At 51.7% G+C, this 14,457-nt stretch overlaps 1 protein-coding gene across 5 annotated transcripts in view; it reads right to left on the bottom strand.

The window, feature by feature from the left end:
• NCKIPSD (NCK interacting protein with SH3 domain) overlaps positions 1-14,457 on the bottom strand; it is a 54,991-nt gene that overhangs the window by 15,610 nt on the left and 24,924 nt on the right. For all 5 annotated transcript variants that reach the window (XM_054216150.1, XM_054216151.1, XM_054216153.1 and 2 more), the window contains 2 exons: positions 10,779-10,866; positions 7,879-8,507 (listed from right to left, as the gene is read on the bottom strand). In XM_054216150.1, the coding sequence (XP_054072125.1) occupies positions 7,879-8,507; positions 10,779-10,866 (717 nt within the window). The remainder of the gene's footprint in view (positions 1-7,878; positions 8,508-10,778; positions 10,867-14,457) is intronic.

The following is a 14,457-nucleotide window of genomic DNA, read 5'->3' as shown; positions in this document are numbered from 1 at the left end:
AGGTGCCAGAACCAGCGCACGAGTCAGAAAGTCTTTAAATCCAAGCTGTCACCATCCTGCTGGAGCATTAGCTGCCTTCTGAGGTTATTCAAGAACCCAAGAAACCTCACCCAAACAAAGCTCCCCTTTTTTCTTATTGCATTTAGTAACCTAAGGCTGATCCAGGCAAGCCAATGTCCCCAAAGCCACGGGCATTTGTTCCCGAGTCCCTCCTAGATCACATAACTGTAACCTTTTAGCACACACGCACATCACAAACTTCTCCCCTTCTCTTTGCAGCACACCAGAGGGTGTTTGCAGACCACCACCGGCTCCCTGCCTGCCCTGGGGAGGGCGAACGCTGCAGGAAGGGGAATGCTCATTTCCTATCAGAGAGGAACTTAAGGCAAGGAGCCAACTCAGACGACCACAGCCCTCTGCACATTTCATTGTACTTAGAGGAAAACCCAAACTGCTTGGCACGATGCTCAGTGCCACCTAAACCCTCGTTCTCCCTTCCCAGAGGGCAGCTGAACGACGCCGCATCTTTTATGAAAGTGATCCAGCCTGCGCCAAAAACGTGGGGCAACCCAACACCGCTGAACCTGGAGGTACTCTATTATCCCCCAATAAAAAAAATAAAACACTGGTTTCCTTCTAGGTGCAGGCATTCAGAAGCCCTTCAGAGGACATGCTGTAGGCTCTGAAAATCACCCTGGGAATGGGGAACGCCAAAGCAGCCTGGCACGGGCCAGGACGGCCGTCAGGCAGCAGCTGAGCACAGCTCCAGGCTCACCCCCAGTAAAACAGATGTGTCCTGGACACCAATCCACCACGCTGTACAGCTGCCTCCAGGAAGAAGTTCCTTCCACTGCCCCCTCCCTCCAGCCTGAAAGGGACAAATCTTGCTGTAATCCTTGACTTGGGAGCAAGGGCTTGCACGGCACTCTGCACGCCAGCTGCTCAGTACCAGGTCTGCCATCTTCTGCAGCAAGGACGGGAACCAAGTCATCTTGGGCTGCTTTGGTTCTGCTTTCTTCCAAACAGAGCTCAACCACCGCTCACAGAGATTCAGACCAACTCAGCAAATCTTACTGCACGTACTCCTTTCTCAAATTGCTGTCAACGGCAGCCCCACCACTTCTACCTCCTACATAAGCCTTGCCATGAAGGCTTCAATCTTCTGTTGTCTTTCCGACACTTTTCCTTCTCCTTTGAGAGAGAGAGGAGCAGTCAGGCAGCAGCCAACCTGCCCCGACAGCTGCTGTGGTCTGTGGTTTAGGATAAGCCTCTAGGACCCAAGTACATCATATGAACTACCTGTTTTCCCAAAAGCAGGGCAAGAAGGCGGGACCAGCATGTGGAACCAGGCTGATTACAGGTGACGAGCCCAGGCACCATTAAGAGAGGTAAGGATTAATTTGCAGAAGAACTTAAATTATATACACAGGGGTTTGGCAGCAGTGACAACAAGCAGCAGGAGATCAGCGAGGTGGAAGAGAACTGAGCTCAGAAATTCAAACAACGGGGAAAACCCACTCACTGAGACCAGACCCGTAACAATTTCTGGATGAAGCTGTCTTGCAGCGTGCAGTGAACAAGTCATGATCATTCAGTGCGAAAAAAGGCCTTTTCACCACCACCGGCCAGGACACCCTGCTACTGCACCGTGTCTTCTCCTGGAAACTGGAGAAGCCTTAGTCCTGTCCTGGCGCAGCTCCTTCCAACGGGGACAGCAAGCCTTGAAGCAGACCTCACATTGCAAGCAGAGCAGAAGGACTTCGTACAGAGGCAAGAGCCTGTGTTTTGTGTCAGTGGTGACACACGCACAGTCGCACACCCACAACACCGGCGAGACTGCCGAGTGCGGGAGCAGCACCCTGCGCACCCTCCAGCCCTTCCTGGGAAACCACCCCAGGTTTAACCGTTAACGCCTCGCCTGCTTTACTAGAGACAGAAATGTTAGCCATTTTCTTTGGGGTATTTGGGGTGTGAACTCATTGGAACTTCAATTCAGTGCTTCGATTATTTAATAAAAAAGTATTCTTGTTGTCACTGCTCATTACATAATTTTTGTCAGGCAGGTAACGAAGGAAGGAGCGTGCTGCTCCAATGCAAGCCTCTGCACGCTCTTCAAATTTCGCGAGGCTGCGAACGGCAGCAGAAAACCAGGTAAGCAGCTGTGAGAAAGGATGGCAGCTTTCAGGAGCTGAGCACAAAAGCAAGAGAATCTCCCTCTGAATGGTGATTTATCGCAGAAGCAAATACTTTAATCAGGAGACTCGCTTGGTCTTGCCATCTCCTCCTCTGTTTAGGAAGGCCTACGACACCGCAGTGTCACCTGCCTGTCCTCGTGCATCCCAGCTGCCTGGGAGAGGATTGTCCATTTATGTACCTTCCTCGTCCTCAGCAGAGCAGGGCAGCGCTGGTCCTACCTCAGCCCGCTGCTGGGACGTCTTTTTGGATGAGCGTTTTAATGAGTACTCGTTTTAACGATCAATCTGTTCAGCCTCTTATCACTAATCTGCTTCCTCCAATCCTTCATCTGCAGCCCTTAACGACTCCACCGAGTATCAAGCTCCTAATGGACTTGGATGAGATCAATCCATTAACAAGCTCTTCAATCCGACCGGAGTAACTACACCACACACCGCCTCGATGCGCTCTCAGCGCCATTCTCAGCCCTCCCACCACCGTGGTCAGGTCTCTGCTTATTAAACATCTTGGCAGCTACTACAACCTGTCCCCTCCTCATACGGCCATTTCCAGGAATCTGCCGCAGAGCCCATAAAGCAGGAGGAGGTTTCGGTATTTCTAACGACGCCACTACACGTTATCTTGCTGCTTCAAACCTTCTACCTTTTTTTCCTGCTCCCAGCCCAGCAGCACAAACCGCTGGAGGGATTTTGTTCCTCCTGAGCAGCCCAAAATCATTTTGGGAACCTCATCACACCCACACGGCTCAGAGGTGGTCATGAAATCACAGAATTTTTCAGAGTTGGAAGGGACCTCTAGAGATCATCTAGTCCAGCTCCCCTGCTAAAGCAGGACTGCCCAGAGCACATCCCTCAGGGCTGCATCCAGGCGGGTCTTGAAAGTCTCCAGAGAAGGGGACTCCACACCCTCCCTGGGCAGCCTGTTCCAGGGCTCTGTCACCCTCACCGTAAAGAAGTTTTTTCTCATGTTTGATCGGAGCTTCCTATGTTCCAGCTTGTGCCCGTTACCCCTCGTCCTGTTACTGGGAACCACTGAAAAGAGCCTGGCTCCATCCTCCTTAAACCCACGCCTGCCACGCAAGCCCAGCTGCCATCTGGCCAAGCTCTTCCTCCCGTTTCTTCCTCACCCCCTCCCATCCCACCATCAAGCATGGCGGATCACCCGTGCCATGGGTACACACACACCTACCAGCAGTTTCCCTCCAGATGAGCCCAGATCCACCTCAGGTAAACGATATAGCAGGGTTTTAGATGTGTTTCAGGGGGACTGCTCTGGGAATTCCCCCCTCCTCTGGGCAGCGAACCGTTCCCACTACAGCACCATCGACGACGACCAGGCGGCTAACACTGCTCCCGACACCGCAGACCGCCAGGTTCCTCGGCAGCCACTCCGCCAGATGAAACACGGTGCGAGAGAGACGCCTGGCTTCAGCTGAGCCAAGCTTCCCAAGACAGGCCTTTCCCATGCGCTCTTTGGGCAGCGGCAGGTCTGCTGCTGGCTGGGCACGCCGGGGACGCAGCCCCGTGGCGCGGAGGCCATGCCTGCCCTGCACGGACCTGCGGGGAGTCACGGGGACGGGGGAGCACTTGGCCGTCAGCCACCACGACGGCTATCCTTCGGTAAGGTCTCCGCAGCCTTCCCTTTTCAGGTGTCCCGAAGCACATTTGCTCCGCAGACGTGCTCGGCAGCGGCTCTCTCTGGATGAGCGTGGCCCGTCTACAGCCCAACTGAGATGGCTGCGTGTGAAGACTCTGGCGCACACCTTCACAAAGGCTCCTCTAGCAATCAGCGAGCAAAGGGCTTGCCTAAGCACTAATGCATTCCTCCCACCCTCCAGATTCACTTTTGTTACAGTATTTCACTAAGGAGGAGCCCTACAGAGGCACGCCAACAGCCCAGCCAAGGCCTTGGCCTTGAAAGCGCTGGCCCTGCTGACCTTCCCATTGTCCCAGCCCAGCAGAGGGACAAAGCGCCCGCAGGGAAAAGCTGAGCCCCAGAGCCGCGTTTGTGTCTTGTCAAAAGCAAGTCTCCTCCAAGCAAAGCCGAATCAATGAACGAACGGGAACCGCAGGCAAGCGGCAGCCCACGTGGATTCGGGGGAAGGAGAGGGAGCTCAGCCACATCAGCCACAAGGTTTGTCAGGGCTCGTTGGGGACAACAGGTGGCCACCAGGCGCTGGTGATGTGCAGCTGAGAGCAGGTCACAGCCCAGCACTACAAAGGAAACCCCCTCCAGACATACATCACCTCCCACACCAGCTTCCTAACTTGTTCCTCCATCTCCAACACATCCAAGAACCGTTCGACCCCACCCAACAGCCTGGGCGGATGTATAAAACCGACCTGAATTACACACCTTTGTCAGCAGTTTTCAAGCTTAAATTTAAGGCAACCAGAGATGGGTCTGAGTCACGAATGCAACACAGCAATGCTAATTCAATAAAAAGCAGATAAGTGATTTCTAAGCGCTCCCTCTCAAGGCGTAGCTAGCTTGCGTATTAGGCAATTTTGCTTGCCTCACACTCAGATTAATAAATCCTCAAATTGACCTCTCTAGATAAGATGTCTACGGTACTACCCCCTCCTCTCAGACAGGAGATAATTCAGCAGAGCTGAAGGCCATCGCATATCACCAATACGTACTAATCCGAGTGATCCTCTAGATGCTTGAAAACCAGGCGGCAACTATATTATCTTTAGTTACATCCAAATTTCAAACGAGTTCCCATGAAAGCCAGTTCCAGTTTAGGCGGTCACTGCAGCAATGCCTTTGAAAAGGGGTTTAATTTCCCTTTGCGCATCTTGCACAGCCACCCTGGCACTCATCAGGAACCGGCTCAAGAACAAGAAGAGGAGCCATTTCCAAGGCCAGGCCAAACCCTGACACAGGGAAGCCAACTCAGCACGGTTGCTCCTGCAGATCAGGCTTCCCCAAGTAGCATGGTACCTCTGGAGCATCTTTCCTAAGGTGTGAGCACCTCAGCACCCTCCTCGTCTTTGCTGTTTCCCCCGCGTAGCCTCATGTTACCTCTCTACAAGCAGGAGCAGGACGCTGTCCCAGCAGAAGGGTCTTTTGTTCTCTTGAAAACACGTGCCTGGGCAGACTCCACGCTGGAGGACCAGCAAGGTAAATAAGAGGGAAGGTGCCACCGGAATTCAACCTTCAGAAAGCACTGGGGATAGGAGCGAGGTAATGGATTCTGGAATTGATTTAGTAAACCAGCGATCTGACTTCAAATCAAGACTGGAATAGGAACAGAAAGGATATAACTAATTAAAGAACACGATACAAAAGGTTGAAGCAGGTATGATATCTGCTATGAGCAGAGCAAAGCTTTAAACCAAAGCTGGTCTCTCGCTCTGTTTAAGGAAGTGGAAGAAAAACCTGGAAAAACACACAAAAGAACTGACCACGTATTTGCATGGATTGGGGTGTAGAGGGATTTCAGAAATTACAAATTAAAGGAAAAAAAAAAAAAAAAGCCCTTGACCTAGAACTGACGACTCAGCAACAATTACACCCCTGAGATCGTGGAACGATTTGGTGTAACGAACAACACAAAGTCAACAATAACGATTTAAACTCCGCTAGTGAAGCTACAGCAGTGCAGCCACCCCACAACCACACGCGACTGCCCTTCCAGCTGTTAGAGCTGGCTCTCCACGCCAGGCGAACAACCCCGCCTGGCACCAGGCCTCCACCTGGCAGCAGAGCTACATCTGCGCGGGACAGGGAGGAAAAACCACACACAACCACAACGTTCGCACCCGGGCACTGCGCAAGCCCACCCAGGCTCTCCTTCTGAAAGCCGCACCGCTCAAGATCGGTACGATGAGGCACTACAAGATGGGACAGGACCTTCTGCTGTGTCTCCATGCAATACTGGGCATTTTTAAGTCCCACAGATGTCCTAGATGACAGATAACATATCAGCTACGAGTATAACATATCAGATCCATACTCGTCCCTGCACCAGCATCAGAATTTCTTCCCATCTTTTTCAGGCCAGTCTGCAGCAATGGCCATGAAATTGAGGTTTTCAAATCCCCTCCGCAGAAACCTGGCACTAAATTCCACTTCTGTGGAATTAAGCTTATTGTATCCTGAGAACAAGTATTAAAGATAAAAAGCAATACTCAAATTTTGTCCAAGGTGCAAATAACAGAAAACCGAACTCCTTAGCGTGCAATTCAGAGCCAGAACGTTTGCCTGAAACAGCTAATTTTATTTTTTTTTGCTGAATCTAGATCGCACATTGACACGGTATTGTTATTGAAGTAGGAAGCAATTAACCGTTGGGTTATGGCCACAAACTGAGACCTCATGATTGCTTACAGGACCCTCTATTCAGTGCAGACAGTTAACCAGATTACAATTTGATCTAAAATTTGAATGTCATTAGTTTTCCATATTCAAATGCCTCCAAACAGTTCATTATAATCTTGCCATTAGCAATGGAACTCCAATCTTAGATGTTTGTATGAAGCGTACTCCTCAGGGCTGTATTTAGCAAGTGGGAGATGAAATTTATTATCCCTCCAGCTCAAGCGGAGGGCTGCCCAGGTGCACTTCACCATTTCGATGGCTGCTGCAAGAAGCATCCTTTCATTTCCCTCCCTGTGTACCTGGAGCAGAGAAAGGAGGAATAGACGATCGTTTTGGCATAAGGTTTATTTAGAACAAGCTCAAGATAACGCTCTTCCTCCGGTGGCTGAAAACCTACTCTTCCACAGTCTTTTAGGAAAAAAAAAGCAGGTCTGAGGCGTGTTATGGAATAGAGAGGTTTGCGCCTACAGAAACCTAGTTTTCGTCACTTTGACGAAAGACCAGGGCAGACATATAGAAGTTTCAGGTGCTCCGTTGTCAAAAGAGACAAGAACGCGTGCGGATTTACAGTATGCATAGGTACGCTGAATCCACACAGAGGACACGCAGCACCACAGAAGAAAACAAGTTTATACAACGCATTGTTTTATGAAAGGTTTTATACAGAAGCACTTATTGCGAAGGCTCCATTTTCCTCAGCTTGTATTTGTCCTGTTTATAACAGAAAATACCTCTTTAAAAAGTCACTGTTCATTTCTTTCTCCGAAAGAACCATAGCTGCCACAATGGTTCTCCGGGAGCTTCCCCTATCAGCGGTCACCAACTCACATCAGACCTTCCCTAGCGTACCTCAGATCCTGCCGCATCCATTCCCACCGCTGCTTTGTCACCGGGGCTGTCCCTGGGACCTGGAAGGTTGTCATCTCCCACCTGACGTGCTCATGTGGTTCAATTCACTGCCGTCCATCTCACCACCCCCCTCCCCAAACCACAGTCTCATCTGAGACACCCACCCCCGCACCACAGCCTACCAGTGCTTCCCAGCACCAAGGACCCTCTCAGCTGGTTTCACATCTCACACCCAGCTCCAAAAATCAAGGTCATGTCATACATCTGCAGCTCATTTGCAGAACAAACTCACCTGTTTTCCACATCCCTGCTATCAGTACCCAGACCCGGTTTAAACCCCTGGTTCCCTTGGCTAGACATTAACCCCATGGGTAACCCATCTCTCCCCTTTCCTTTGGGATTTCCCTGCACTTCTCATCCCAAATGTTAGGAGAGCTCATAACACCCTCTGCCCAACACTAGGAGGTGGTTTGCAGCAGCCCCCTGGCCCAGCCCTGAGCATGTTACCTTACTCTCCACCACGGAGATGAGAATCTGCTCCATGATGCTGCTGGTTGCTGGGACGGAGGTCTGGATGTGGCCGATGACCACGCCAATGGCCACGCGGGACAGCTCGTAGCTGAGGTGGGTGTTCCTGCGCACCAGCTCGATCAGTTCGGCACCTATTGTCTTGGGCACGGATGCCACCAGCCCACTGGGTTCTGCTGGCACTGGCTCTGCCACAGCTGCCTTCTTATCCTCCAGGCAGAGGGAGTTGAAGGCATCCAGGCTTGCAGGTGGCACTGGGGCAGCCTTCTTCACCTGAGCAGTCTTCTCCCCATCCACCGTGTGGGACCTTTGGGTCCCCACTTCAGCTGGCGGTGCCGGGGCAGCCCTCTTGGTCTGGGGGGATTTGCTGGCCCCATCTTTTGGGGAAGTCCCATAGCGGGAGTGGGTCACAGAGCCGGTGTCCAAATTGCGCGTGATGGTGGTGTGGACGCTCCGGCTTGGGACAGGGGGTGGGGTGTTGGCAGGGCTGGAGGTGGCCGTCGGGAGAGCAGTCTCTGACGCGGAAGAAGCGGTGTACAAGGTATCCAGGGACGTCGTGCTCATAGAGGAGGCACTAGAAGCTGACCCAGGGATAATTTCAACAGCGTCTGAAAGGGAACAATTAAAAATGCCTTAGCAACAGCATCAAAGGAAAAAAAAAAAAAAAACAAAAAACCACCACACAAATTACTACAGTGAAGTCCATTAAAAGGCTCATTGTGCATGCGACCAGAGCAGTTTAACTCCTCTTCCTGCCTCACTTATCTCAAAGCAAAATTGTAACGGTTCTCTCTGGAGCATTCCCGCACAATCACCTCTTCAGAAAGGGGAAAACCACCCTATTGAGATGAATACCCTTCAAAGGGCTTAGTGTTTCATGCAGGGGAAGAGAGGGAGGGGGGGACAGGACTAAGGGACAGAAAAGTCTTTTCCCCCTGGCTTAGGGAGGGCCTTTTTCTGCGTTCAGGATCTCAGCTCTCACTTTTGTATGATGGTGCCCGAGAACTGCAGGACACGAAAGGCTTCAGCCCACGTCTCCCCCTTGCATGAACCTCACTGACAGCTCACCACGGTGCACACACCACGGTGAAGGAAACATCTGGCTGACAACACCTCTGGTCTCTCCCTTTCAGCACTCCCCGACATTCGACCGGGAGCCCTGCAGCCCTGCCGGCAGGTACCGCTTTCACAAGCCCCCACGTTACCTGCTCTACTGTATTTCTCCCCCCACCCCTAGTTTTGACTAGCTCTAGCAGCGTTAGCTGTCCCACCTTCCAAGGGAAAAAATCCACTACAAGTAAAGAGGTGTTAAGATTTTTCTTTCCTTTAACGTGTTCTAATATATATTTTTGCTAAGCCTTATCCATTCATTTCTAGGGGGCAGAAATGTATCCAAGTCCTTCCATGACTACGAAAAACAGTTACTTGGGCAAACGCTGGGCTACGTTCATCTAGGGCTTCACGAGAGCAGCTGATGTTAGTGCTGGAAGAGAAGCAGCCCAGCTCTCAGGGAAGGCAGTTTCCCCCACCAAAGGAAGGGCCATTGGGACAGACGTGTGAAACGCCTCCGCTGCACCTCAGCGGGCAACTCCAGCCCTTCCTGCCCCGTTGGTCTTGGGAGCCATGGGCAGGGACACCTCCCACCAGACCAGGCTGCTCAAAGCCTCATCCAGCCTGGCCTTGGACACCTCCAGGGATGGGACAGCCACAACTTCCCTGGGCAACCTGGGCCAGGGGCTCACCACCCTCACAGTAAAGAATTTCTTTCTAATATCTAATCTAAGTCTCCCCTCTTTCAGTTTAAAACCATTTCCCCTCATCCTATCACTCTACTCCCTGATCAAGAGTCCCTCCCCAGCTTTCCTGTAGGTCCTTTAGGGACTGGAAGGGGCTCTAAGGTCTCCCTGGAGCCTTCTCTTCTCCAGGCGGAACAACCCCAGCTCTCTCAGCCTGTCCTCACAGCAGAGGGGCTCCAGCCCTCGGATCATCTTTGTGACCCTCCAATGGACTCGTTCCAACAGTCTCATGTCCTTCTTGTGCTGAGGGCTCCAGAGCTGGATGCAGTAACTCCAGGTGGGGTCTCACCAGAGCGGAGCAGAGGGGCAGAAGGGACAGAGAAGCTCCTGCCTTGGCCCCATGGTCCTGCTCTGCTCTGAAGTGCTCATGACCAGCAGCTCCCCTGCCTCTGGGCAGCATATGCATGGCCGTGCCCCGGTATTTATTTCCACTCCTTACAGACACGAGCCACCAATTTTCTGGAAATCTCATCCAAGCACTGTACAAAGAAAGCACCCGACAGACCGGGAGCCAAAAGCAGACTTGACCTTGTCCAAAAAGCACTACCGGTGAGCTCCCCCTGGTGAACCACCACGCTCTGCATGCCAGGGAAAACTCCCTCTGCCTTTCTGGGAGATGGCCACGCTGTCTGTGGGAGAAAGAACACCCACAAGGATCTTAAATCACCAAGGCTGTGTGCTGGCCATGTTAGCCACGTGAGCAGGCAGAGAGTTTGCTCCTCGGAAAGCACCACGTTTCCCAGGGCCACCAGCACCGGAGGACCAGGAGGATGCCGTACCTGGCATCCCTCCACAGGTGCCAGGCTGCCCAGGCCCTCCTGGATCAGAGGGGACATGAAGGAGCACTGGCCGCCAGCTCATTATCGTGACCATTAAAACCTACAGAAATTTAAGACAGAGATATATACACACACACACACACACACACACATATATAAAAGGATATAAAACCTATTGGAATTTAGGATATATATATATATAAGGATGCCCTTCTAAGCACAAAGAAAAAGTATCGGGGTACCCTGACTTATATTGCCCAGTGTCTGTTTCACGCCCAAGATCTGGAAAGCAGTTTGTCCTTACTTTTAATAGGAGCAGCAATCTGTGCATTCTTGCGTTTCTCTGGAGGTGGGGGGGTGACAGGAGCAGCACGCCGGGGCTGTGGTGGGATCTATAAGGAAAGATTTCAGAGCAATCAAAGGAGGTTGACAATAAAGACATTCTCTGTTACGAAACCTTCTTTCTTGCGTGTGCGTGTAGGTTTGTCCTTACATCTCTCTCATCGTTCGGGTAAGTTTTCTCAAGAGGACAGATATTAATAGGCGGCTTCCTAGAAGAACAAAGCAGGACTCAAGCCTGCTTCATCCCCTCCCTGTGACAGGCAAAGCAGCCCTTGTTTAATTGCTGTGTTCAGCAGCACACAGCACACACGTCGTGTAGACCTGTCAAGCATTTACTCCTCCTTTATTCCAAACGCAATCCCACACACTCACCATGACTCCACATTACTCTCAATAGCTCCGCAGAGGCTGCAAACAGAGCGCGTATTTAGACACTCTTCTGGAGAGATCCATTACATCAGCTACAAATACCCTTGCAGAAAGACAAAGCCAAGGACTGGAGACATGTAAATGCCTTTTCCATGCTTTCAGAGCTATTTCTGCTCATGCAGGGAGAAAATAGGGCTAGACCTTCTGTGCAATGCTACGCTACCTAGAGCGAGACCCGCTGGGAAAAGCTTTTGCCAGGGAGTTGCATTAACTCTTCCCATGGGGGGTTTCTCCTGTAAGTCTCCTCTGCTGGGAGCACCGAGCCAGCAGCGTACGAGCCCCAGACCCAGATTCCTACTTTCGGATCCAAACACCATGATCACCGACGTCACTTTCACCCAGGACCACTGCGGGGAGGTGTAACCTCAGGGTTAACCTCTGATCAGTAAGATGCGGCTGAACACCGTGGCCAAGCGAGGTGGGAGCACGTTGCACCAATACTCTGTTCCTCGCATCCCAGGAGCTCAGGGTCAGGAGACTCGGTTCAGGGTCTCTTAGGACTCTTGCAGGCAGTGGGCTCTGAATTGCCACACTTCCCTGTTTTTATGGGATATTGCAATCGCTGCCTGCAGCAAAACCGCCCAGGGCAGCACGGGAAGGGAGAGGAGGTGATGGACTAAATGTCTCAGGTAGCCCAGGTTGAAGCCAGCTGGAATCTACAGTGACACTCGGGCCATCACACTGTGCCAATTTTCCAGGTTTGTTTAGCCATGGAGGAGATGTTTTTCTGTGACCTGTCAGTGCTGAACAGCCCCATAACGCCGCGCAGGGCACAGAGGAATGCCAGGCGCCGCAGCGAAAATCTGAGACAGGCTCCTGAAGGATCTCCATTTTAAATAGCTCAGAACAAGGAGAACAAAAAAAAAAAAAAAAAAATAATATACTTTTCCCCCCGCCCCCCCCTGGATCCAGGAAGGGCAGAAACCTCCTCTGAAATGGGAGCAAAGATATTCCTAGAAATAAGACACCTACGGGAGCCACCTTAAATTTTCAAGGCTCGATGCCAAAAGCTGACAATACGGCGCTCACAGCCCGTGTCTGGAGCCCACCAGACAAGTGAAGGCACAGCAGCCCGCACAGCTTACAAAGACTTTTAAAAAGGGACCTCTTGGTCCCTTTCTCCCACCCAACACCTAATGCATACAACCTTTTACTATGTCACATAACAAGTCGCTTCTAAACAAGCGCCTTTAGCCTGTGGATTAGTACGAGATACTGCTGCAGACGCCCAGCCTGAGCTCTTCTGCTCTTGTCAATCCATCCCACATTGTTCTCTGGGTAAAACGCTATATGATACTTGCATTACAGCTTCAAAAATGATCCGTGCCGGTCCGAAAAGAGACCGCACAGCTGAGAGAGGCCAAGCGGATCAGGAGGGGTCTCTGCATCGCGTGGTTGGACGGCTGGTCCCAAATCCAGAAAGCTCAGCTGTGCTAAAAGCAGAGCCCTCTCTGCGGAGCGCTGGAGCTAACAGCACGAGTCGGAGCCGCTTGGCACGGCACGGCCACGATTACAGAAGCAGTGGGATTTAGCAGACAGGCAGGCTCAGAGCTTAGAGAAGCAGCGTGACATTATTTGGAGACAGCTAGGGCTGGGCCATTCTGGAATATTTCCATGGCTTCATTAGCCATTCCAAATTTACCACGCAAGTTTAACACAGCTATTACGGACTAGTGCTTAAATTAATAGATGTACACCTAATGTTAGCCCAGAGCCCTGCCAACCTCATTTAGATGCCCACACACTGCAGTCCAAGCGGCGAGAACATGAAGCATCACACAAATTTCCCCGTGCTGGTGCCTGCCTGAGTCGCAAGGGGTAACCGATGGCCATCCCCTCCCTCCACCCCACATCCCAGCCACTGCATGGGGCCAGAAGGAGGATGTACAACACCAAACCCCACCAAGGGAAGGGGAGGGAAGGGGAGAACACATCCTCTGTCCAGCTGCCACGGGGAAGGTGACCACGCAGGAGTCCTTGCCTCTGAGATCCCTCCTGTCCAGAGGGGAGAAGAGGAGGGACATTGTCCAGGGTCCACAGAGAAACACCTACACACGTGTTAAAAGCCTTCCTTTCTCCAGGCCTCTACAAGGGGGCTGTGAACTTCCCCAAATCCATGGATTTTACACATGTGCTTCCCTTCCTTTTCCATTTTGCAGGGACTGCTAGCAGAGGCTCTGCTCCCGGCGCTGCTTGGGACAAGAGCTGACTCAACCAGAACACTCCCATCCCATTCCCAGCACAGACCACCACCACTCCTTCAACACTAACTCCTGGGAATTATGCTAGTATAGTAGGAACCTTTAAACAAACAAAAAAAAAAAAACCCTAACAAAACCCAAACAAACAAAAAAAACCAAACAACAACCCCCCACCCACCACCTCCTCCAGGCAAACGCTGCCAAGCCAGACACACGGGTCTACAGCAGAGGCTTCTGGAGATGAGCACTACAAGCCCACTGAGCATTCACAGATGCAGCAGGCTGACTAAAATACTCCGAGAGCCCAACCTCCCCGCTCGGCAGCTGGTACATCACTGCCCCAGCTTCCCACCTCACGCTAGCTACGGAGGAGCTGACGAGAGGCCCAGCGTGGGTGCCACCAGCAAGTCCTTCAGTCAGTTCAGCCCTTGGGAAGCAAAGCCACCGACAGGAAATTTGCACTTCAAATTTTGCTGAAGTTTTCAGATGCAAACACTGAGCACACTCGAAAATCCAAAGGAGTGAAAAAGCACGTCCCAAGACCTCTGCTTCTCCAGAGTTAGTGAGAAAGTTTAGGTTTCTGTAGGTCTCCCTTCAGGCAGCTGCACAACCAGTGGAAGAAAGCAATGCTGCTTCCTCCGCTTTCAAAGCACACAGGAACTCCCTCAACCGAGCTGTTAAAAGTCTCAAGGAGCCCTTTCAGCACAGGGCAAAGCTGGAAGCCCTTCGACTGCATCCTCACTGCCACCCAGACAGAAACAGTTCTCTGTCAGGCGAGGAACCTGGCAAGTGACCAAACCGCAGACCAGATGAAGACGGGGAATCGGCAGGGAGAACGGGCCGCAAGGTGCTCCATTCGCTTAGCCCGTAACGCACGGGCTTGAGAACGCAGCTGGTTTGGCTGCCCAGAAAAGAAAATGAATACCGAGGAGAAAAACAGGGTTTGTAGGGATTGCCGTGTTCTGCATGAGCCAGGTCTACCTTTCATCTCTGCAGACTCACAATTCTTCA

The sequence above is a fragment of the Rissa tridactyla genome, chromosome 10 (assembly GCF_028500815.1).
Source record: "Rissa tridactyla isolate bRisTri1 chromosome 10, bRisTri1.patW.cur.20221130, whole genome shotgun sequence".
In the NCBI taxonomy this organism is placed as follows: domain Eukaryota; kingdom Metazoa; phylum Chordata; class Aves; order Charadriiformes; family Laridae; genus Rissa; species Rissa tridactyla.
The sequence above is the reverse complement of the archived record's forward strand: the minus strand, read 5'-3'. Positions and strand labels throughout refer to the sequence as shown.